Consider the following 26586-nt stretch of genomic DNA (forward strand, 5'->3'; position numbering starts at 1 on the left):
TCAAGATAGTGTTGCAAAAGAATAACTGAAGAAATGACCTGACCAAACAGGTACAATGGAGAGTCACAACAGAATGTCAAAGTGGTTGAAAAATGATGGAGAAAGTGAAAAGAGTGAGAGAGGGAGTGACGTGACTGACTGTTGGAAAGTACGGCTGTGTAAGTAAATCTACCATAACAGTAGTTGTTTTCAGGGCATCTTCCATGCACCCAAACCATTAGTCTGCTTGGGTGTCAAACCCTTCAGAGCTTTCAAGCCAACTGAGAGAGGGTGGATAAGCCCCGACAGCACATTGCAAGAAAAAGGGAAAAAAAAAGAAACATGTTCACACTCAGGCAAAAATAAATCAAAAACAAGGGGTATTAAGGGAGGGAGCAGGTACTGCAGCAGTAATTATTAGAACTGTTACTGTATGTTTACTTACACAGCTGTACTATGAACATCGTTATGATCACTGCTGCAGTATCCTAAGCTATATGGATAGATAGTCTGAAGTAACTGAAGTAAGTGGGAGGTGGAAGGGCAAGGGTCCAGGAACCCCTGAAGAATGTTCCAAGCGAAGCCTGTCATAGACATGGAGAAGAAATCTGGTCTATAGTGCTTTGTAAAAGTATGCACAGAGGGCCAAACTGCTGCTCCTAGAATAGATTCCAAGCCTTTTCAAAAAAGCCACAGTTGATGCCAAGGCCATGGTAGAAGGAGCTTTGACCAATGAAATATTTTTATTATGGTAGTAATAAAAAAAAGCTAATAGTCTGAGACAACCATTTGGAAATAGTCAGTTTTAACACAGGTAGTCCCTTCTTATCTTTACAAGAAAGGAACAACTGATCAGAAGTCCTTAAACTGTTCTTCTGTCAAAATAGTACCAGAGTTGATCATGGTGAGCCAACTGTGCACATCTAAGGGTGCATTATCCTTGTATTTCATTTTTAGGTTCTGGAAAGAAGACAGGGTATACATAGATAAGCGTAAAACATAGGTTCATAGGTCATAGGTAGGCACTAGGCTATTGGCCCTAGGGCCTATACAAGCCTAGCCAAAAAGGTACCCTGGCGTTCGCCACCCAAGAAAATTATTTTCCTGTGCCCCTGTTGAGCAGAGCCCCAAAGTGATCCCAGGGCTGAATTTCCTATTTCCCATACAATCATCAAGATTTTTCTTTAAGAGTGCTAATGAGTAGCTTTGTTCGATATACATAGGTAGCTTGTTCTAGAGTATGGGAAGTCTCTGGGACAGGAATCTATCCCTCCAGCATTTTCTGTTTATTGTGGTGGTAAAGTTTAGGTCTCTAGAGCGTGTAGCTTGGAGAGATTGGGATTTCTTTAAGTGGACCATGTCCAACAGCTCTGGGTTTGACATAGCTTTGTATGTTAGTCAGAGATCGCCTCCGAGTAGGCGATATGCGACGGAGTAAAAATGGAGTTTTTTGAGACGGTCTGCGTACGGCATCTGTTTGAGGCCGGTAATCCTCTTTGTGAGGTACTTCTGCTGCCTTTCCAGTTATTGTAGATGTCTTGTGAGGTACACACCAAAAGGGGCGTTGTACTCTATAATGGGTCTAATGAGTGACGAGTAGACAGGAACAATGACCTCTTTTTTCCTGGATGAGAAACCTTTTGTGATGAGGTGTGCCACGTAGAAGGATTTCCTGACTACTGTGGCGATGGGATTATCAAAGGAGAGACTACTGTCCACCTGTGTCCCAAGGTCTCTTATCACACTTTCAGTGTTAAGTAGAGTACAATCTATGTGGTAAGCTCATGGGTACAGAGTTTTTACCAAACGGGATGACAATGCACTTTTTGGCATTGAGCTTGAGGCCATGGCTTTGACACCAGGCATCTGTCTCAGTGAGGCCCTTTTGTAGGATGTCCACATCGTTAGGAGTTTCGATTATGGCTCCTAGTTTGCAGTCATCTGCAAACTTCATTAGCCAAAAACCTTCTGTGTTAGCCTGTACTTCAGAAAAGTAGATATCAAACAGGAGAGGACCCAGGACTGAACCCTGTGGTACTCCACTTGTCACTGGTCTGAAGTCAGATTTATAGTCTGCTACTTTCACAGTGTGGGTTCTGTCAGTGAGCCAAGTTGGCAGCCCATCTTGTGACATAGGGATTTATACCTAGTTTAGTGAGTTTATCTGTAATTCCAGAGTGGAGGATGGTGTCAAAAGCCTTGGCGAGATCTAGATAGGTTGTGTGAACCACCTTACCCTTGTCTACGGCTTTTACCCTCATCTACGGCTTTGGTGACTGCTTCAAAGAAGTCTATCAGGTTTAGGAGACATGATCTGCCTTTTACAAACCCAAACTGGATGGGGTCCAGAGTTTGGAGATTACCAATGTCTTTGTTTATAAGTTCCATGATGATATGTTCCTTGGCCTTGCAGACCAGGCTCGTTAGGCTAATGGGGTGGTAGTTCCCAGGGTCCATGGTGGCTCCCCCTTTGTGGAGTGGGATAACATAAAAGGATTATCTTTCAGAGGAACACTGTGTTTTTGAAAAATGAAATAAGGTTAACTCACTATAAGAGCTTGCAATTCAAACCCTCTTCTTGCAGAAGTCAGAACAAAGAGCAAAACTGCTTTCCATGTTAAGAACATCAAGTTAGCTGGATGAGCTGGTTCAAAAGGAGCACGTGTTAACCTCTCTAACACAAAATTAAGATCCCAAGGAGGAGCTACTGGTTTTCTCTGAGGCTTCTTATGGAAAACCTCTTTCAAAAACATTTTCACATGAGACTGCATTGAAACATGGGGATCAGTTGGCAGACATGTGGAAATGACTGAAAAACTAACCTTGACTGAGGAGTAAAACAGGCCATAGGATAGTAACTCGGACAAATACTGCAAAACCAGAGAAATACTAGCCCTAAATGGGCACTGGTTCTTTTGTTGGCACCACCTAGAAAACCTTTTCCATTTGATAATATACAAGTTTCTAGCAGCAAGCTCTATTAATACCTGCTGCATGTCCTCAGAACATTGGTGCCTAAAAAGTATTAATACCTTATCATCTAGGCAGTCGGATGCAGCTGTCTGAGGTCGGGCTGTATCTAACATCCTTGATCCTGTGTCAGTAAATCCAGTCTGTGAGGAAGCTTGTGGGAAATGCCCATGGCCAACTCTAAAAGAAGGATAAGCCACTGCTGCCTGGGCCAGAAGGGAGCCACCACAATGATCTTTGGGGAATCCTTCTGAATCTTCAGAAGTACCCTAGATATCAGTGGAAATGGTGGAAAAGTATACATGAACATGCCTATCCATGGAAAGGAAAAAAACATCTGTTTCCCAGGCCTTCTTGCATGGAGTACCTGGAACATAATGTTGCCAGTTGATTCTTTGGAAACAAGGCAAAAAGGTCTACTTGAGCAATTTGTCACAGATGGATCAAATCTTGGAATAACTCCTGATTCAGTTTACATTGAGTGTTTGTCCTGGTTCTGCTCAGCTTGTCTGCCACATAGTTTTGCTCTGACAGACTGTAAGATGCCTGTAGAGTGAGACTGTGCTGTGAAGCTATATCCCAAGTTAACATGGATAGTCTGCACAGAGGGTAAGATCTGGGTCCCCCTGCTTGTTCATATACCACATCAGTAGATGATGGCCCCTCAAATAGTCATTCTGACTTATCTGACTGCTGCTTTCTTTTTGGAACCTCCCTGCCATTATTTTTTAAAAGTCTACTTACCAGCATTCTGCTGAGACTGTTTATTTTGTTTTTTTTTATCAAAGTTAGATGATGTAGCAGAGAATGCCTTGGAGAACTTAAAGGAGGAGGTCTGATAAATCTGAGAGAGATTCCCTAAATCAGCTTTCCTTTTTCATCACACCTGTTAATAACTTCTGCAGCAGAACACTCAGAAATTAAATCTCTATCCAAGGGAGACTTCAAATTGTAATTTTTGACATCTTCTGGGAGGTTCTGAGAATGCACCCAGGCAAACCACCTTAAAAAGAGTACCAGTGGCAGCAGCCCTGAAAGTGGTATCTAACGAGTCAGAAACACATTTTAAACAGTGAGCAGTGACTTGAAAAACAGAAGAAACTAAACTACAGAATGCAGAATTTTCTTCATTAGAGGAAAATGATGCTAAAACATTCCTCATACATTTATAATTAGTCAGGATAAACGTCAACATATAAGCCTGAGAGTTTAGAATTCTAAAAGTCAAAGTTGCAGAAGTGTACACGTTTCCCCCAAACTTATCAAAAGCTTTTCTATTCTTATCACAAGAGAAAGGATTAGAATTAACAAAATGTTTAGCAGTCATTGGATTTATTAAAGCCCATCTACAAATGTGTGTGTGTGTTTGTGTGTGTGCGCGCACACACATACGCTCGCTCACATAAATCTACATGCATTACTGATATATGCACGTGGGTTTGTATGTGTATATTGGAATGCAATGCCACAGTAATATACCACAATGCCATCTATGTTGAATTAACAGTGTGAACTGACCAATGCCCTATCGAGAGTAGACAGAGACCTTACAAAGTGTAGTAGCTCAGCAGCTTAACATCTGCATTAAGTGAGTCTGAGGCTGGAGAAAAGCTCATTTGTGCAGCACAGGAAGCATACAATAATACTGTACCTTTAAGACTGGTATTTCTGATCTGGTTGGATAACAGAATGAGACATTGTTGAACTGAATATGCCCTCTTATTCGATCTGGCTTCAGTACACCATTTGTTGAGATGGCTGGTTGCCGGTCTAAGTACTGGAAAACCTTTTCTGCTGCTCCTATAGACTGGATCATTTCACCGTATACATAAAACAATGCCTGTAATTACAAAAGATTCACTGTTACATGTATAGATACCCTAAGGTATAGTGCTACTATGCAAAACTGGAATATTTATTCTCACATGATAGTAACTATGCCAAACAGAATAACTACAGAAGCAGAAGACATTAAGCAGATAACGTTTCTGAACTGTACTGTTAAACTTATGTTGGCTGTGAGGTAATATGCTGAGCAACTAAAGATAAATATCACCTGGTACACAAAAAAAAGAAGTGTGGATGTAGAGATGCCAGATAACCCTAGGCAACTATGGGGAAAGAATTGGTGGAAATTTAGTAACAGTGAACAAGGTGTTTTAGAATATTTTTGAAAAACTGATAGGAAGCCAGTGAGTGGTGTTTTTGTACAATAAATATTTACATAAGGGCCAGGGTTGTCTACTGACCATAAAACATGTCTGTATGTGCTCCGTGGGCTGAATCTGATGCCTAAAGATCACTGCAAACAGGAACAGTGCTCCTACTGTGGACTAAAGCTACATGCATACTCAGTAAAAGTATTCCACAAGGGCTGCTCAATACTTATCAAGGAAAAGATAAATCATAATTAAATGGGTCAGAGAAGTTAAATCATAACTAAATGGATAATTTATTTTAAGCTGTTGCATTATTAACAGAAGCTTCAATGATACTACATCTCAATACCTGAAGCCCAGTAAACCCAATAGAACCAAAAACAAGTACTATCGTTCTTATATATATAAAGGTTCTTTAGCCCGATTTGCTTAAACTAGTCTCACTTAAATCTTCCTAAATTTTCCTTAAAAATAAACAATTGTAGCTTCCAAGAACCTTTCCATAATGCATTTCATTATCCTTTTTCTTTTATAAAAGTGTTTAAGTTATGATTTGATTTGTTAAATAAATAAATGTGCAGCTTTTGTTATAATGTTCCGTTGCCTGCTCAGTTTACCCACAGAACACCTTAAGCATACCACATCACAAGGTAGATTTAGGTGAACAGACATTCTTAGTACCTGAACTCACCATCTGGAATGCCCTTCCACTGCCCTCAGAGACATGTCTCTTCCTAGTAACACTCCCACAATAGTTTATCCTTGGAGCTACTACTACCATATTTGCTGACTTTTTTGTAACACTGAACTTACTTTCATCTTTTCTGCTACGATCCTTGTTCATTGGTTAGTCATCTTTTAACAGATATCAAAATAACTTAGATACAACAAAACACAAACAGTGCAACATGTAAATCAAATCATATTCTTTGCAAATCTACTTCCAAATCTTTCTTACCCGAATATTAGTTCCTAGATCTTTCTGATACATGATGAAAGCAACTAGACTGCCGCTACTCATGTATCCTCCTTGGATTAAATGACGGCCATAATACAACATTGCCACCTGCATAGACAACTGGATCAGCTGTGGAAGTTGAAAAGAAGAACGGTGTATATATCTTAATTTGGACATTTAGAAACAAACAGCAGCTCTGAAAAAAAGTTATACATTTCTCATCTATTAATATTATATAACTGAATACTTTAATTCAAAAGATCTTGCATTTTATGTTGCTTCTTTTATTTTGGAGACAACTCTCTAGGAAAAATTAGATTTTTGTGCTAACATTGTTATATCATGTTATATGTAAGCTAGTTGCCATGATAACATACTCCAAGCACCAAAGACTATTTTGGCAAAAGGATCCTAGATAAGGGTTGAGTAAAATGGCCAAGACTTCTTTCATTAACATATAAGAACTGCACCAAATAATAGCAATTTAATAAAAATAAATGTAAGAATTTAACACACAACAGCAAGAGTAACAGCCATTTCTCAGGTTCAGTGCAATAATGCAGTGTCCCTATAAAATTATAATAAGCCATTTTGGTAATTAAAAATCATGAAACCCAGCATTATTTTGAAGCCGTTTTACACTCATACCTCAAACTGGTGTGACCCCTGAGTTATTTACTTTTAGTAGGGGTCAGTCCCCAGATGTGTAGGCTGGTGGGGGCAAAGCGTACCTGCAAAAACACTTTAAAATATCAAGATTTGTAATTTTGAAGCTTCAGTGTATGCTTTTGTGCTTTTAAAGAACCAACTCAGTGATGCTGGTTAAATATGTTGGTGATCAAAATAAAAAATTATGAAACAAATAAGACACAAAAATAATATCACTAATCATTCTAAATATTTAGTTATATTTGTTTATATATGTGCGTGTGTTTTTGTGTATGTATATGTGCACGCTTGTGTCTGTATGACCAGCTAGTGGACACATCCTTTTTAAGATGCAATGCTTGTCAGCATCAGCAAATTAAGAAATCCTGAATGACTCAATGTGTAAGGCAGGAGAACTATCTTACAGTGCTAGACTGGATTATATTTGATAGACTGACTTATATTCTGACAAAGATCCAAAAAAAATGACTACAATCATATTTATATAATGAACTTTGTTAGTTTTGAGCAAAAATGTAAAATGTCATTCACCAAATTAAATACTGTAACATAACTGGGGTAATTTTGTTTTGCACCCACATTTTCATCATGCTAACTTTACAAATATACTTCACAAATGAATATTGTAGTAAATATTATTCTTATCTAGAAAAAGATTTAGAAAAGTGATGTGAAAATTAGCTTTGACGAGGGAATTATCTGATCACAATGTTTGTCTTTTTATCTTTTCACCATTCTTAGTTTCTTACAAACCAAATAACCCCAGTATTAAGATAAGTCTTAAATTTCTTATTTTCATATTCAAGAGAGCTGCTTCTAACCTAATACCTCCATCTTGTGGTCAGGCTATATCAATGTTCACAGAGATACCTGCTTTTGTACAGCAAGGATCTACATGTATACTCAAACAAATATTATACAACGACCCCCCATTAATATTCAAAAACGTGCACGCTGATTGGCAGCGTGCACATTGTAAATCTGAGTTATAGTAATGGAAAAAGGTCCGGTTGCCCGGACTTTTTCCATTACTATAACTCTTTTTTTACAGCAACGGAGAACACAAGATCTCTGTTGCTTCACACTGTCTCGCTATGTTAAATGAGTTTAACATAGCGAGACAGCTTTAAAAAAGCAATGGAGATCTTGCTTTCTCAGTTGCTTTTTTCAAAACTATCTCGCTATGTTAAACGGGTTTAACATAGCGAGACAGCTTTAAAAAAGCAACGGATATTCTCTGTTGCTTTTTTTAAAGCTGTCTCACTATGTTAAACTCATTTAACATAGCGAAACAATTTTTAAAAAGCAACGGAGATTTTGCTTTCTCCGTTGCTTTTGCCAACAGCTCTGATGTACTGCGTAGGCATGCACATGCGCAGTACATCAGAACTGCCACAGAATTCCAGACAGCTGCGGAAGGGCAGCAAGGAGGCATTTATACAACACCATTATTTAAGAAAAGTAATTATTTTTTTTCTTAAATAATGTCATTGTATAATAGCAATAACCCACTTCTGGGTGTGGGTAACGCTGGATTTACCCACGGTTGGCTTTGTTTGGCCACTCGGGCTTCGCCCTCGTGACCAAACCACACCAACCGTGGGTAAATCCAGCATTACCCACACCCAAGCGTGGGTTACTGCTATACTACACTCCACACCTCTGTTTAAATCCAACATTCTACTTACTGCTTTTCAGCATTTCTTTCCAACAATCTGCCTTGCACTCATCTTGATGTTTTAGAGGCATTTTCACACTTTACTGTATGAAGTCTTTTCACTTTAACAGTGCCCCAAAACAGCCACTTTTCACATCTGTTCAACAGAATGCAAATTCTTCTGATTGCATTTGCCTTCTTTTTAACTGTCTTTGCAAAATGTAATCTTCTAAAACTTTTTCTAAAAAAATTATGAAAAACAGGCCACAGCTTTATCTTATGATTACTAAACACACCTACAATGTGATGCTCTATCTTTATTTGAAGAAGTGACTCTCACATTGTTCTCTTTCATAGCCATTACCTTTGCAACACAGTTTAAGTGTTCTTCTAACTCACTATTTTACACACATTTTATCTTGCAGCCATTTTCTCTTGTTAATTCTTTTAACTGTGTGCTAACAATTCTGCTTGCTGTGTACATATCAACAGCCTTTTATAACATCATTTCGGTTTCTCTTAGCAGCCATTCTCTTATTTGATCATTTATTATACTACAATTTATTTTATCTCTTATTAGTGAATCAAGAAACTCCTCCAATATTCTCTGGAAGACGTTGTGCTTTTATAAAGGACAAATGGTGAATAACCATCAGATTCTTCCTAAATTCACAATAACTAATGAAATTCATTTTAGTTGTTGCTACTTTGTTTTTCTTCTCTACAAATAAGGTAAGCCAGTCTTGATAGTTCAAGGCATCAGGTCAGCCAACCCATTGATAGCTCAAGGCATCAGGTCAGCCAACCCATTACTTTGCAAAAACTGCCACTGAATTAAGGGAAGCTGGCTCCACTTTAGTTAGCTCTGCATGCTCAGTTAAGCCCAAGAAAATTAATTCTGATGTAAGTGATATAACCCCACCCCAGAATAGTTTTTTTATTTCTACAAATTTCTCCAGTTCTGCAAATACTTTCTACTCCAGCATCAATAGGTATATGTTTATGGTGGATATGATCTAACCTCCATGATGTGTATTTTCAGATTAAACTCTCTAGAAAGTACATACACTGCCCTAACATTTAAAGATATATATGCAATATCTCACACGGTAGCATTCGTCTATATAGCATGTACAGGGTCGTGCACATTCCACTGTCAAATGGTATAGACAAGATTTCTGGAACTGCACACAAACTTTCAGACTATAACCTTGTAGTGCAGCCCTGCCCATAATGCAAACCACATGGCACTTGGTTACAATGTACAGTTTTAACAATTCTCAATGTAAAATTGTGAAAGGTATCTACACAACAACAAGAAAGACACTCTCAAAGGCCCACCATGATCACAGGACAAGCTGCAGAGGGTAACATTCAGTTACAATGTACCAAAGGTGACAAGTCACATTGTACTGACAACTGTATCACACTGAGGTTACCAGCCTCATAAAAGACATCCAATTCCTCATCCTCAGAAGGTCATTAGCCACACTAAGATAAGCATGTATTTATAATGTATGAATGTGACACATCACAATGCACTGCTGTAATAAGCTTCTGCACTGTACAAAATTATCCTGCATCACAAAGTGCCATTCACCACAAAACTATCTGCAGCTGCAATCAAATGATCTGCACATTGCAACTCAGACTGCTTACCTCATGCATAATTACCACTAACCAGAAGAATGCAGATTCAAAGTCCACAAAAATAGCAATAAACTCTGTGCTTCATTATGTCTCTGTATGTGATGTGGAACACACCCTGTTACTTCTTGAATATTAAGTTAACATAATATATCGGTTGTATGCATCGCACACATCAGCAGTATCTTAAAAAATGCTAAAAATGAGACTACTCTGTGTTTAGGCTGGATCTGAAATGCTAAAATTTTCAGCCCCATTCATAAAGATACTAAAGAAATGTTTGTTATAGCCAATTGTGTACCTGCAGCAAGAGAAACTGGTTACCATTTAGAATGGATCTGCTAGGTGTCTCAGGTAAAATACTTAAAAACATTTGAGTATCCTAATTTAAATAATTAAATAAAAATATAACATTAAACAGTTATTTTCTTAGGGTATGGACTTCTCTGTACATGCATTATGGTGCATGTGTCCAAATAAGGGAATGTATGGAAAACAGGAGTTTAAAATGGAGGTTACAGGAATACATTAGAAATATTAATAATTAAAAGAAATGATACACAGTGGTGTATACATTGTCTCTAGATGATTGTCACTGTTGAAGTGACACGCCAAGCCCATGTGCAAAAACTGAAAAAGGGGGGTTGTAGATGGATGGATTCTTTTATGATGCTCCATTTTAAATTTCAGCAAGGGTCAGATCTTAAAGAAGTACAGAACAATGAAATGACCATATACCTTCACTCCAATGTGAGGGGGACAGATAAAATCAGGTCTGTTTTAAATTACTTACCTGCAACTTCCTGAATCCAGTATCCCAAAGACCACTACTTCACTGAGCGGTATGCCACCCTAGCACAGTTTAACACACACACTCTAGAAAGTGATGTTTTTTTGCAGAGGTCTGCACCTGCACTTACACCTTGATCTCAAAATATACTACATCTGATATCGAAACAAATCAGAAAAAAGGGAAATACAGTTATTCTTTTTCTCTAAGGTGATGCAACCTCGCAGTTGGTATATTTGGAGACTTTAGGTGTGGAGGCACAGCTTCCACAATGTGAGGTGCAAGGGAACACAATGTAAATGTACTTTACTGTCTTTGTTCATGCAGTGGCCAAATCATGTGGCATGACATCTGGTCTAGAATCTGGCATCCACGCTATAAAAGAAGTCCCATAATGTGCTAAAACAAAAAGGATGTTTCTGCAATTCATTTAAGAGAGTTATAAACCAAAGGGTATTAATGAAGTATTTAAAGCTAGTCCACAAATTCACATAAAAGTTTTATTTACATTAATGAAATGTTTTGATTCTTATTTATTTATATCTACCAATGTGGTTGTTTAGTGGGACTGGACTTTGAGAAATCTTATTATTAATACACAGGTAAATGTGGCCATGAGGCCATTACGGGGGTAAAAATATTCCATTTCACAGCAGTCTAAAATATCTGCCTGCTACAAATGTGAACAAAGTGCAAAGTATTTATTATTTATTATCATTGCTTCTTACATGTACTGGAGTCAAAACTTTTTTTTTAATTTAGTAAAAGGACATTTTGCACTTTTTATTGAAAAGCAGTGTATCAAAGGGTTCTGTTTTCTGGATCTGAGTTTTCCTTCCTGAAAGAGCACCTTTCATTTAGAGCGTTTAAGCATTACTTAAAGGTAATTTACAGCCCAGACTGCTTCTCATAAAGCCTAAAACCCTACACACTGTCAGGATGGAGGATTGATTTATACTTTTGAGATGTGGGAGCAAATGAAACTGACTGAGGAGTGGAAAACAAGTTATTCTAAAATTCTGGGAAGTGCTCTCTATCTTTTGTCTGCCTCTGTAGGGCATACACCTATGAATCTGGGTTAGTCAATGCTACTCTTGCTACATCCTGGTAATGCTGAAAGTTGGGTGAAAAAACATATTGCTGGAGACCTAGCTTTAAAAACTTTGCTTTTTTAGGAGAAGCTGGTTCCCTGGAACTATGGCAATACCATTCTGCCACTAACTGTAATTAGTGACTAAAGGCAAGGCATGGAAGTAGATCTTCATAAGTTTCAGATCCCCGTGACCATGACGTAACCAGAAATTAAAGACATTTTTCTTTCCTTTCTTCCTTCCTTCTTTCTTTCCTCTAGTTGTGAGAAGGCTGAATGTCTTCTACGACTTGCACAAGCATGTTCTAAAGTAAAGGCAGGGTCTTTACAGAATTAGTGTAGGTCCATCAGGAAACAATTCCAAAGGTTTTTATTTGTCTAGTAAAGGTAACAGTAGTGGTTTAATACCGGAGTACAGACATTCTGTTTACCTCATCCACCACAGAGAAAAGCATAACCAATGTTGGTTGAACCCCAAAAGGTATAACTTTACACCTGCGCAGGGACAGACACTGGTAGTGGCATCTCTTCATACTCTTTTTATGTCAATTCCTCTACTTTTGGAGGAGTACAGACAAATGTGGGTGATACCCAACTTGTTCCACAGAGGCTGCAGTGTCTATAGGTGTGATCCCATGATTAAAACTCTTGTACCGGACCAACAATTTAAAGTGATTCCACTGCCTTTGCTAGTGAAGTGAGATCAGACTTTTTTTGCAGATTCGGTCAATGTACATTAAAAAGAAGTTATGTACTCATCATAACGTTCCATCTGAGTAGTTATACTTCATTTTTTACAACCTGTGGGTATTCGGATCCATATCGGATCCAAGCTGGCAACTTTTCAAGCATCTGCTCCGAGCTCCAAGCTCCTCCCCCTTACCCATAACCCATCACCATCTCCTACCTTCCCTCAGATTGAGTTTGCCACTACTCAATCAATCAGCAACTCAATTTTATCACAAACCTTGAACAGGTTCAGGGGAAGGAGGGCAGGACGGTTGCAGAAAAATGAAGCATAACTACTCAAATGGAACGTTATGGTGAGTACATAACTTCTTTATCTGAAGTAGTTAACTTCATTTTATCTGCAACCTGTGGGACAGAGTCCCAAGTTACTAAAACTCCTGGGAGGCCCTCATGGAAGGATATTCCTGAGCACAGCAGAGCCGAAGGATGCTCTCCCTCTGGAGATCAAATCCAACTTATAATGAGAAATTAAGGTATGTGACCTTGCCCAAGTTGCTGCCGTACACATATCATCCAGTGAGACCCTAGACCAAAAGGCATCAGAAGTCACCATAGATCTGGTAGAATGAGCTTTAATAGGACCAGGCGGGGACAGACCTTTGTCTTTATAAATTTGCAAAATACATTGTGTAATCCACCTAGCTAAGGAAACCTTGGAGATGGCTTTGCCCAGAACGGGTTTAGAGAAGGACATGAATAACTGGGAGACTTCAACTACCCTAACATAGATTGGGTACATTATTCTAGCCCTAACACCCTAGCCCAAAGGTTCCTGGAATTCATAAATTCATATGCACTGGAACAACTAGTCACCTCTCCCACTAGGGGAGATAATATACTAGACCTGATCATCACAAACATGGGGACAAAATGCTCCACACCGGAGGTATACCCATCACTAGTGAGATCTGACCACAAACTAATCACCCTGGATATACATATCCCACCTCCACCCCCAGCACAAAAGACCACAGTGAAAAACTTCTCAAAAGCAGACTTCACTCTTCTTAAGACCGAGATGGTATCCTTTAAGCCCACTGGGCCAGTGGATACCACATCCCACAATGCTGAATCCTCCACAAATGCTTTCTATGGACATCTCCAAGAATGCATGGATCATGCAATCCCAAACAAATCCAAGTCCCTCTCCACCAAAGGCAAGCGTCCTGTCTGGTGGACCTCAGCCATTAACAAATTGTATAACAAAAGAAGGAAGCTACTGCACGACAGAGCAAAATCCCATAAAGGGAAGACATCCCTGATCAACACTAGCAGAAAACGTTCTCTCATAAAAACATCCAAGGCCAACTTTGAGAGAAAAATTGCTAAGGACACTAAAGATAACCACAAAGCCTTCTTCAGCTATGTTAGAAACCTGGGCGGAAACCCTCAAATATGCTCAGAGTTAGTTCACAACAACAAAAAATACACTGAACCCACAGATATTGCCAACATTCTAGCTGACAGGTTCAGCGCAAATTTCTCCCCTCCCTCACCCCCAAAAGAAGAAATACTTATCCCAGTTGAATGTAATCTCCCTGTCATCTCAGATGTCCAGGTGAGAGCCGCCCTCAGCAAAGCTAAAAACACAGCATCAATGGGACCTAATGGTATCCCGGGTTGCGTGCTACGTGAACTCCAAGAGGAGCTAAATCCGCACATAAAAATGCTATTTAACCTTAGCCTTACTACAGGATATGTACCTGAACACTGGCGTACAGCAACAGTGGTCCCACTCCACAAAGGGGGTACCTCTACAGACCCTGGGAACTACCGCCCCATAAGCTTAACCAGCCTGGTCTGCAAAGCTATGGAAAGAATCATTATGGAACTCATAAACAGAGACATAGGGGACCTACAGACACTTGACCCCACCCAGTTCGGCTTTGTAAAGGGCAGATCCTGCCTTTTGAACCTGGTTGACTTTTTCGAAACAGTCACTAGAGCCATTGATGAGGGCAAAGCAGTCCATACAGCCTACCTGGACTTGGCTAAGGCCTTCGACACAATACCCCATTCAGGCATCATAGATAAACTCAACAGCTTAAATGTAAACCCTTATGTCACTACATGGGTTGCAAACTGGCTAAAGGACAGAACCCAAAAAGTTAAAATCGCTGGAGCAATGTCAGACTCAAAGCCAGTCACAAGTGGTGTCCCACAGGGATCTGTCCTGGGACCCCTCTTGTTTGGCATTTATTTCTCAGATGTTAAAGCAAACATGGGAGGGTTGTGGCTGACAAAGTTCGCAGATGACTGCAAACTAGGCGCCATAGTCGATACACCAGCGGACACATACATCCTACAAAAACGCCTCACAGAAACGGACAACTGGTGCCGGAGTCATGGCCTTAAACTAAATGCCAAAAAATGTATAGTCATCCCCTTTGGGAAAAACAAAGTACCCACAAATTATCACATAGACAGCAACCCACTGAGTACGGAAAAAGTAATCAGAGACCTAGGGACCCAAGTCGACAGCAACCTCTCATTTGACACCCATGTTGCCAAAGTGGTTAGAAAAACATTCTACCTTGCACACCTTATCATGAAGGGATTCACATCCAGATCCAAGGATGTCATTGTACCCCTATACTCCTCCGTCATCAGACCCATGATTGAGTACAATGCCCCATTTGGTATGTACCTCACCCGGCATTTGCAATAGTTGGAGAGACCACAAAAGTACCTCACCAAGAGGATCAAGGGTCTCCAACATATGTCTTATTCTGCCAGACTAAAGAAACTCCAGCTCTATTCAGTAGCATACCGCCTGCTCAGAGGTGATCTCTGCCGGACATACAAGGCCATGTCCAATCAGGAACTGATGGACATGCTCCACCTCAAAAAATCCAAATCCATCAGAACCACGAGAGCTAAAGACTTAAACCTCGGCACAAGTATGAATAGGACATGCTGGAGGGATAGATTCATAACCCAGAGGCTTCCCATGCTCTGGAACAAGATCCCAGTTCATGTTAGGCAGAGCCCCTCACTGACTCTCTTCAAGAGAAATCTTGATGAGTGGATGGGAGATTGTAAGTTTACCCCAGGGGTCACATCTGTGTCACTACTAGACAGGGGCACAGTAAACTAATTCTATTATATAAGGGGACCTTCACTGTGTCACTACTAGACAGAGGCACAGTATTCTAAATCTATTCTGTGCATTTTTGTACCATTTCATGGGGTGGCGAAAGCCACATCACTATGGCTAGGCTTACAAATGCTCCAGGGCAGATAGCCTAGTACTAAACTATGAAACTATGAAACTATGAAAGGGCTTTGTTCTGTGTAAATAAAACCAAAGCTGTCTATGAACATCTAGCAAATGCAGCTTATATTCATCCTTGTTCTGAAAATTTGGAAAGAAAACTGGCAGGTTAATAGTCTGGTTAATGTTTGATTCAGAAGCTACTTTTGGTAAGAAGGAAGGGTTCATGCGGAGCGAGACCCTGTCCTTATGGAAGATCAAGTAAGGGGGCACGGCAGACAAAGCTTGAATCTCAGAAACCCTCCTACTCAACATAATGGCCACTAGGAAGGCTGTCTTCCAGGATATAAACTTCAAATCTACTGATACTCCAGGTTCAAAGGGAGGAGCAACTAACGCCTGCAGAACCAAGGTAAGGTCCCAAGGAAGAACAGAGTCCTTAATCACGGGTCGTCAAAGAAAGGTGCTTTGAAGAAAAGCCTTACACAGTCTTGAAGAGGCCAGAGCATTCATGTTTTTGCTGACATGGAAATTCGAGATAGCTGCCAGTTGCACTTTCAGCATGGAGGAAAGTACAGTTGTGTACACTTACCATAAATGTAGATGTTCGAGTGTATTCACTGTTGCAGTCATTACATTTGGGTAATCTGCTGGCAGGTTGGCCTCAGTTGGCCTGATTAACAAAGTCTTGGGTCCTGCGTTGGTTGCTGTCCCTTCTTCCATGACGTCAGGTCGTCAGGGATATAAAACATGCAGCTGACGCCATTACATCAGTTTTTCTTGCCTCAGATGTCAGGTGTCCCACTAATGGGGAGCAAATAAAATTATAAAACACAAAATTATACCTCCAACCAAAAGCAAATACACCAAAAAGGCTTTTAAGCATAGTAAAGGAAAGCAGAGGTATAGCCAGAGAAAAGTAGGGGGCTGGAGGGAGGGTAACCAGGACTGCAACAGTGAATACACTTGAACATCTACATTTATGGTAAGTGTACATAACTGTACTATGTTCTTCATGTTTCACTGTTGCAGTCATTACATTTGAGTAGATTCCCAAAGCTATGGTTAGGAGGAGGAGTTTATACAGCATTAGGGACAGCTATAAGGCCCTGCAAGACAGCAGTGGCAAAGCCAGCTCTGGATTTAGAGAAAATTGGTAAATGATAATGCTTGGTGAAAGTATGTAGAGAACTCCAGATAGCAGCTTCTAGAATATCCCTGTTAGGAACACCTCTGAGAAAGGCTGCAGAAGTAGATGCAGCCTTGGTGGAATGGGATCTGATCCCCTGGGGTATAGGTTTTCCATGGTGCGTATAGCAGAAATGAATGCAATGGCTTATCCATTTAGAAATGGTTTGTTTTGAAATAGCCTTCCTCTCTGCCCCTGCAGCAAATGCTACCAGCAATTGTTCAGATTTTCTTCGAGATTTAGTCCTGTCCAAGTAGAATCTAAGTTGTCTGTGCACATCCAATGAATGCAGAATCTGTTCCCCTTTGTTCTGTGGATTGGGAAAGAAGGTTGGCAAATGAATGGACTGATTAAGAGCCACAATGGAAAACCACCTTGGGCATGAAGGATTGATTGGTCCTGAGAGATACCCTGTAAGCATGAAAGATGATGAAAGGCTCCACTGCCATAAGGGCCTGTAATTCAGATATCCTTCTAGCTGAAGTGATTGCTAAAAGGAAGGCTGTTTTCCAAGAAAGAAAGTTTAAGTCTGCAGTAGCAGCTGGCTCGAAAGGAGGTAGAGTGAGCTTCTCCAAAACAAAGTTAAGGTCCCAGGCAGGGGTAGGAGCTTTCCTGGGTGGTCTCAAGTTCTTTGCCCCTCTGAGATACTACTTGAGCAGAGAATGAGAGAAGAGGGGTGGTTCTGTGTTATAGTGAGCTGAAATAGCTGAGGCATGGATTTTAATAGAGGAAAAAGACAGGCCCTTGTGAAGCATCTCAGTTAAGTATTGCAAAATCTGAGGTAAATTGGGCGCTGCTGTGCTCGTCCCTAAAGAGTGGTTTCAGGCACAGTATCTTTTCCATTTGTCAGCATAAGATTTTCCAGTATTTGGTCTTCTCGCCTCCAAGATGACATCCATCACAGGTTTGCTGAGGGATGATAAGAGTGAATTTAAGTGATTAGCCAGGCTGCAAGGTTCAATGTTGGAAGCTGAGGGTGCAGAATTTGGTTCTCCTGCTGAGACAGCAGGGAAGGGTTCTAAGGCAGGTGCCATGGAAATATTTGCGACACACTGCGCAGGAGTGGGTACCAGTGTTGGCACGGCCAGTCTGGAGCAATCAAAATCATCCTTGGTTTGTCCTGATTGACTTTTAGCAGAATTTTAGAGAGCAGAGGCAGAGGGGGAAAGGCGCAGACCGATAGGTTTTTCCAGCTGAAGGATAGAGCATCCACTTTCCAGGCTTGTTTGTGGGGAGTCCTTGTGCAAAACTTGTCCAACTGGTAGTTCTGGGGGGAGGCAAATAGATCTATGTCTGGGCTCCCCCATTTGCTTGTCAACATGTTGAAAATCCGTGGTTCCAGTTTCCACTCGTTTGGGTCCATTTTGCTTAGTTCGTCTGCCAGTGTATTGAATTTTCCTGGCAGGAACTGAGCTTCTAGGTGCACTTGGTAGTTCAAGGCTGTGTTATACAATGCCATGGCTAGTCTGCAGAGGGGGTAGGAATGTGTACCCCCCTGCTTGTTTATGTACCACATAACTGTGGTGTTGTCCGTCTTTACCATTAGTTGTCCTGGAAGAATGTAGTCCTTGAAGGCTGTCAGAGCATTCTGTACAGCTAACATTTCTTTTTGATTGATATGTAGGTGCATTTGATTTGGATTCCATTTGCCCTGAATGCACTTCCCTGTCACGTTAGCCCCCCCATGCATAGTCTGATGCATCTGTAGTTAGAGTTTGGCTGGCAGGGGGTAGTGTGAATGGCAGTCCCTTGTTTTGGTGGCAGGCCTCTGCCCACCATAGGAACTCCAGGTGCAGGCAAGCTATGATAGGAATCATTGTTTCCAGGCTATGACAATGTTGACTCCATAGACTTTTTAAGTATCACTGTAGTTTCCTCATATGCAGTCTTGCATATGGAATTAGAAGAATGCAGGAGGCCATGAACCCCAAGGCTTGCAGTATTTGTCTTGCAGATAGCAGGGTTTTTGTGGCCACTTGTTTAAAGTAAGTTACCAAATGAAGTTGCTTCTCTGTCGTGAGGAAAGCCATCTGGGCAGTTGTATTCAAGCTTGCACCCAGGAATGTAATCTGTTGACAGGGTACCAGTTGTGATTTCTTTTCGTGGTGTACCCCAGACAAGTTAGAACCCTTTTTATAAACGCCAGATGATTTAGAAGTATGCCCTAGTTTTCTGTCTGAATTAGACAATTGTCCAGGAATGGATATATTTGAATATTTCTTTGCCTGCAAAATGCAATAACTGGAGCCAGGCACTTTGTGAATACCCTAGGCGCAGTAGACAAGCCAAAGGGCAGTGCAGAGAACTGATAATGCAAGTAGCCTGCTTTGAATCGTAGGTATCGTCTGCAAGATTCCCTGATTGGGATATGCAGGTAAGCTTTTTTTAAATCTAGAGTTGCCAACCAGGCATCTTTGCCTAGCATAGGAAGTAACTGGTGAAAAGTCAGCATCTTGAATTTTGGAATCTCCAGAAAGGTGTTTAGAGTAGAGAAGTCCAGGACTGGACGCCATGATTTGTTTTTTCTGAGTACCAGAAAGAGCCTGGAATAGAAACCTTGTCCCTTTTCCTCTTCTGGTACCGGTTGAATAGCCCCCATGTTTAAGAGGGAGTTTTTGAGCCTCTGTCCACTGATCTGGGGGCAGGTCTGGCCACCCGTTTGGTGTTGGCAATGTGTGGAAATGAAATCTGTATCCCTGGGACACTATATTTAAAACCCATTTGTCCTGGGTTATGAGTTCCCAGTTCTTTGCATGAAGAGCAACCCCCCCCCCCCAAAAGGGCGAATAAAAGGTAAGTGCTTGGTAATTTTAAAAGGAAGTCATTGAGACTGTTTACCGTAGGGGGTGTCTTGTTATTTCCAGATTTGGAGGTGGAGGCCTCCCACTGCTTAGTTCTGAGAGTCCCCTGGGAATGAAAAGTACAGTTTTGTACCTACCATAAATGTAGATGTTCGAGTGTATACCCTGCTGCAGTCATCACACTTGGGTTATCCTGTCGTCAGGCGGTCCCGCAGTCAGCCTGAATTCCAAAGTCTTGGTCCGGCGTTGGTTGCTGTCACTTCTTCCCTGACGTCAGTGCGCCAGGGGTATATAAGAGGCATTTGACGCCATTTTCTTCAGTTTTTCTTGCCCCAGATGTCAGGTGCCCCCCCCAAAAGGTGGTCAGTAGATAGTACCAATAATAAAAGTTTAGCACATACAAAACATCCTTCCAGCTATAAGCAAATACACCACAAAGGTTGTATCAGATTTTAAGGTATTGAAAGGTTTCAGTTAGGTCAGAGGGGATGGAGGGAGGGTAACCTGGACTGCAGCAGGGTATACACTCGAACATCTACATTTATGGCAGGTACAAAACTGTACTATGTTCATCGTGTTACCCTGCTGCAGTCATCACACTTGGGTTGAATCCTAAAGCTAAAGATGGGAGGTGGAGTCAAACAGGGTTACAGGAGGCTAGAAGGCCCTGCAAAACTGCAGTGGCGAAGCCAGCTCTAGTCTTAGAGTAAAGTGGTAAGTGATAGTGTTTGGTGAAGGTGTGTACTGAACTCCAAGTTGCAGTTTCCAGAATATCCTTGGTTGGCACCCCCCTGAGGAAGGCTGTAGATGTAGCTGCTGCCCTGGTGGAGTGGGGCCTTATGCTAGCAGGAACTGGTTTTCCATGATGGTTGTAGCAAAAATGTATGCAATGGCCTATCCATTTGGAAATGGTCTGTTTTGAGATAGCCTTTCCTTGTGATGCTGTAGCATAGGATACAAAAAGCTGGTCAGATTTTCTGAAAACCTTAGTTTTATCCAAGAAGTAATGTAGTTGCCTGTGAATGTCCAAGGAGTGCAGGAGTCTTTCTCCTTTGTTCTGTGGATTTGGGAAGAAGGTGGGTAAATGGATGGTTTGATTACAGCCACATTGGATACCACCTTTGGCATAAAGGAGGGGTTAGTTCGTAGAGGAACTCTGTCTTGATGAAAAATGAGGAAAGGTTCTAATGCCATTAGTGCCTGTAGCTCTGAAACTCTTCTGGCTGAAGTAATTGCTAGCAGCAGGGCAGTCTTCCATGTTATAAACTTTAAATCAGCTGAGAAAGCTGGCTCAAAAGGTGGCAGCATACATTTTTCCAGAACAAAGTTGAGGTCCCAAGTTGGTGTTGGTGCTTTCCTGGGAGGCCTAATGTTTTTGGCCCCTCTGAGGTACTGCCTTAGAAATGGATGTGAAAATAAGGGAGGATCCGTGTTGTAGTGAGCTGAAATAGCTGAGGCGTGGATTTTAATAGATGAAAAAGAAAGTCCTTTGTGTAACATCTCAGTTAAATATTGTAGAATCTGGGGTATGTTCGGCTCAAGGGTATTTTGGCCTTTAGCTTGGTTCCAGGTGCAAAATCTTTTCCATTTGTCTGAGTAGGCTTTCCTGGTGCTGGGCCTCCTGGCCTCCAGAATGACATCCATAACAGCTTGTGAAAGAGGAGCTGGCTGGTTGCTTAGGTGATTTGCTATGCAGCCAAATTTAAGGTTTTGAGCTGGCTGTGTAGAATCTGACTGTCTTGCTGTGTGAGCAGATGAGGAATTTGTGGTAAAATCCATGGTGGGCCATGGGCCATGTTCCTTAGTAGTGGGTACCAGTGCTGGCGTGGCCAGTCTGGGGCAATGAGTACCATTCGGGGTCTCTCCATCCTGACTTTCAGCAGCACCTTTGTGAGAAGGGGCAATGGAGGAAAGGCATATACTGTCAGCATTTTCCAACTGAATGAGACTGCGTCCACTTTCCAAGCTTGATGGTGAAATGTCCTTGTGCAAAATTTTGATAGCTGATAGTTTTGGGGGTTGGCAAACAGGTTTATGTCTGGGCGCCCCCATCTTTGAGTTATCATTGCAAATACTTGTGGATCCAGTTTCCACTCGTGGGGATCCATGATGTTCCTGCTTAGGTCGTCTACCAATGTGTTCTTTTTTCCTGACAGGAATTGAGCTTGTAATTGAACTTGGTAAGCCAGTGCTGTGTTCCACAAGGTCGTTGCTTGTCTGCACAGAGGGTAGGAGTGTGTACCCCCTTGCTTGTTTATGTACCACATTACTGTGGTGTTGTCTGTCCTTATTATAAGCTGTCCTGGATGTAAGAGGTCCTTGAAGGCTGTCAGAGCATTCTGTACAGCTAGCATTTCTTTTTGATTGATGTGCAGATTTATTTGATCTGCAGTCCATATGCCTTGAACGCACTGTCCAGCCATGTGTGCCCCCCAGGCATAGTCCGATGCATCTGTTGTCATAGTTTGCCTTGCTGGGGGTAAGGTGAAAGGCTGACCCTCATTGAGTTGACATGCCTGTGACCACCATAGGAACTCCTGTTGAAGGCAGGGAATAAGAGGCATCATTGTTTCCAAGCTGTGGCTGTGTTGAGTCCATACGCTTTTCAGGTACCATTGTAATTTCCTCATATGCAGTTTTGCAAATGGTATTAGTAGTGTGCAAGATGCCATGAAGCCCAAGGCCTGCAGAATTTTTCTTGCAGGGAGTTGGGTCTTTGTTGCCATTATTTTGAAGTATTGAGTTAGTTGTAGTTGTTTGTCTGGCGTCAGATAAACCATCTGGGCCGTTGTATTCAAGCTGGCACCAGGAATGTCATATTTTGTGAGGGCACTAGTTTTGATTTCTTTTCGTTTACTGTGCACCCTAGGCAACTTAGAAAAGCCAGATGTTGTAAGAGAATGTCCTTGCTTTCTGCTTGGATGAGGCAGTCGTCCAGGTATAGGTATATTTGAATTCCTCTTTGTCTGCAGTATGGAATTACTGGTGCTAGGCATTTTGTGAAGACCCTGGGTGCAGTAGATAAGCCAAAGGGCAGTGCAGAGAATTGGTAATGGGTTGAACCTGCAATGAAACGGAGGTATATTCTGCAATTTTGTCTGATAGGGACATGCAGGTATGCCTCCTTGAGGTCCGTTACTAGCCAAGCTTTCTTGCCCAACATGGGAAGAAGCTGCTGTAATGTTAGCATCTTGAATTTGGGTACTCGCAAGAAGGTGTTTAGAATTAAAAGGTCCAGAATGGGTCTCCAAGCATTGTCCTTTCTGGGGACTAGAAAGAGCCTTGAGTAAAATCCTTGGCCTTGCTCCTGTGTAGGTACCAGTTGAATGGCTCTCATGTCCATGAGATCTGTAATTTGTTTTTCTGCCTCTGCCCATTGATTTTGTGGCAGGTTTGGCATTCCTTTTATCCCTGGCAAGGTGTGGAAATGGAATCTGTATCCTTGTGAGATAATGTCTAGGACCCATTTGTCCTTTGTGATGATGCGCCAGTTGTCTGCAAAAAGTGCTAATTTTCCTCCCAAGGGAGCTGCTAAGAGAGCTTTGCTTGGCAGTTTGAGGTTTAAGTCATTGTGTTTGTCTTCTAGTAGTTTGGGACCTGTCTTCTCCTCCTTCTGTGTTGCAGTGCCCCATTGGCAAGGTTTGTAAGGGATTTGTGCTTGACCTCTGCCCCTTGGGCATCTGTATTTACCCCTCTGTAGTCTGTCAGAAGCTGGAAAGGACCAATTTTTTGTTGGTCAATTTCTGCTGAAGCGTGGGGGTTGTACCTGTAAGAAATCTTTGACCGTCTGCATAGATTTTGCCTTATCCTCCACTTTCTTTAAAACCTCTTCTGCTTTAACCCCAAATAAGACATCCTGCTGTAAGGGTGCATCTAGTAACTTTGCTTTAACATGATCAGGCAGAGTTTGTTCCTTTAACCAAGCATGTCTACGTATAACAGACCCAGTAACAGCTGTTCTACAGGAAGCTTCCAAGGAATCAAATCCACATTGTAAAGCATGTCTGCCCACCTGTTCAGCTGCATGCAACAGATCCTGCATTTCCTTGAATTCAGACTGTTGAGGGTGTGTGCTCATCTTTTGTTTTATTTGAGACATTAGGAATTGCTGGTATTTCAGCATGTGAAATTGACAATTTAGTGCTCTCATAGCTAGAGTAGCTGAGGTGTAAACCTTCTTCCCCCATCTATCTAGAGCTCTGGAGTCCCTTTCAGAGGGTACAGGATTTTTAGCCATAGAAGCCTTAGCCCCTTTGGGACCCTGGGAGATTGTCTCTGGGTCAGCAACAGGGCTTTTGTAAAGGAATTTTTGTGAGTCAGGCATTCTATAATATCTGTCTGGTTTGGTTGGAGCAGGGGGCAGAGAATCTGGATTTAGACTAGATTCTAAGTAAACATCATCCACAATGTCTAAAACTGGAGGAATAGCAAGTGGTCTGTGCTGGGGGAGTAAAAGAAACTCTCAGAGCCTTTTCTTTGAGTCGAAGTAGTCCTGACCTTCCCAGTGGAAATGTTCCCTCATGGTATGTAAGGTTTCCCCAAAGGAATAGTCTTCAGGGGGAGAAGCTGAGGGAATGGAATCTTCAGCATCAGAATCTTCATAAGGGGGAAAGGAGTAATCCTGTTCCTCAGAGGAGCCTGAGGAAACAAGACACTTGATCAGAGGAGGCATAATCCTCCTCTTGTCTAGGCCTTTTGTCTGGGGGAGGTAGGCAACCCCTGATTAAAGAAATCAAATCTTCAGCCATTTTAAGCATCTGTTTCTTAGGCATGGGGCCTTGAACTGGAGACTGATGTGCAGTCTTTTTCGGTTTTAGAGAAGTCTTAAGCTTAGCATAAGATTTTATGGTGAGAGTAGTCAGTCTGAAGACACCTTCTGTAACCAAAGGTATTTCCACAGCACCGGCTTCTCCTTCTGCAATGTTGTCAGTAGGGCCTAAAGAAAATGGCTGCGTCGGCCTAGAACTCTCTGCTTGAGAATCCAAAGCGGTCTGGGGTTCCAATTCTGCGGTCGCCAGGGGCTGCGTAGGCACCTCACTAAAAACCGGAGAACCGGCGACCAGCCCAGCCGAGGCCTCGGAGTCTAGCTTGGATCTAGGCTGCCTGTCTTTATCTTTGCATTTTTTATGCACGCCGGTAGTCGGTTGCTCCGATGGCATAGTGTAATTAAATTTCCTACCGAAGTAGTGTCATGCGAAATCAAAGCGTCGCTTTATAGTTCGCTTATTGAACCTAGCACAAAACCGACAACCAGGTGACGTCGTGGTCTGGGCCTAGGCAAGGTATACAATAAGAATGAAAGTCATTATGAGGTATTTGCTTCCCCCAAGAAATGCAATTGTTAACTTTTTCTGACATCGGACTGAGGCAAGAAAAGTTTCCCCAATGGGGTACTTAGCTTTGAAGACTTCGGACTGAAATTCGATTCGAAAATCTCAGGTGTCGGCCGACCGGCACTTGCGAACTGCTTCTGCTTCGGGCACCGCGCGGCAAGAAAGACTGAAGAAAACGGCATCGGATGCCTCTTATATACCCCTGGCGCACTGACGTCAGGGAAGAAGCGACAGCAACCGACGCCTGACCAAGACTTTGGAATTCAGGCCGACAGCGGGACCGCCTGACGACAGGATAACCCAAGTGTGATGACTGCAGCAGGGTAACACGATGAACATCCTGGGGTTTTGTTGTGCCTGGGTTTGGCTTGACAGGATCTGGAAGGGGCTGGAAAAGACCAATTCTTAGTAAGCCAGTGCCTACTAAATCTTGGAGGTTGCACTTGTAAGAAATCTTTAACAGTTTGCATAGATTTAGCTTTATCGTCCATCTTTTTTAGAACTTCTTCAGCCTTATTGCCAAACAGGCGGTCCTGATTTAAAGGAGCATCCAACAATTTAACTTTAACATGGTCAGGCAAAGATTGCTCCTTAAGCCAAGCATGCCTTCTAAGCATAGACCCAGTAGCAGCAGCCCTGCAAGAGGCCTCTAAAGAATCAAAACCACATTGCAAAGTATGTTTTCCAACTTGTTCAGCAGAATGCATTAAATCTTGTAAATCTTTATTTTCCACACAGTCAGGAATCAACATAATTTTCTGTTTAAGCAGTCCAATAATATGCTGTTGATATTTTAACATATGAAATTGGCAGTTTAAAGCTCTGATTGCCAAAGTTGCAGAAGTATAAACCTTTTTACCCCATCTATCCAGCGCCCTGAAGTCTCTATCAGAAGGGGTAGGATTTTTAGCAGTAGAAGCCTTAATGCCCTTGGGCCCCTGAGAAATGGTTTCTGTATCTGCAACAGGATTTTTGAAAAGGAACTTGTGGGACTCAGGAACCCTGAAGTATCTGTCAGGCTTACTAGGAGCAGGAGGCAGGGAATCAGGGGCCAAACTGGATTCCGAGAACACATCATCAACAATGTCTAGTACAGGTGGTATAGCCAAAGGCCCATGTTGAGGCAGAAGAAGGAAATCCCTAAGCCTCTTTTCTGAATCAGAAAATTCCTAACTTTCCCAGTGAAAATGCTCCCTTAAAGTATGTAAAGTTTCCCCAAAAGAAAAATCCTCTCAGGAGGGGAAGCAGAGGGAATGGAATCCTCTGCATCAGAATACTCATAAGTAGGCATAGACAAATCCAGGTCATTAGAAGAGTCAGGAAAAAACAGAATCCTGATCAGAAGATTCATAATGAAGCTCAGCCTTAGGCCTATTAGAG

At 41.7% G+C, this 26586-nt stretch overlaps 1 protein-coding gene across 1 annotated transcript in view; it reads right to left on the reverse strand.

Moving 5' to 3' along the window:
- LOC122810568 (antigen peptide transporter 2-like) overlaps positions 1 to 26586 on the reverse strand; it is a 222326-nt gene that overhangs the window by 104283 nt on the left and 91457 nt on the right. Inside the window, exons 10-11 of the mRNA XM_044082148.1 lie at positions 6067 to 6195; positions 4601 to 4789 (exon numbers count right to left, since the gene is read on the reverse strand). Coding sequence (XP_043938083.1) covers positions 4601 to 4789; positions 6067 to 6195 — 318 coding nt within the window. The remainder of the gene's footprint in view (positions 1 to 4600; positions 4790 to 6066; positions 6196 to 26586) is intronic.

The sequence above is a fragment of the Protopterus annectens genome, chromosome 9.part0, assembly GCF_019279795.1.
Source record: "Protopterus annectens isolate FY-2018-M chromosome 9.part0, PAN1.0, whole genome shotgun sequence".
NCBI lineage: Eukaryota > Metazoa > Chordata > Ceratodontiformes > Protopteridae > Protopterus > Protopterus annectens.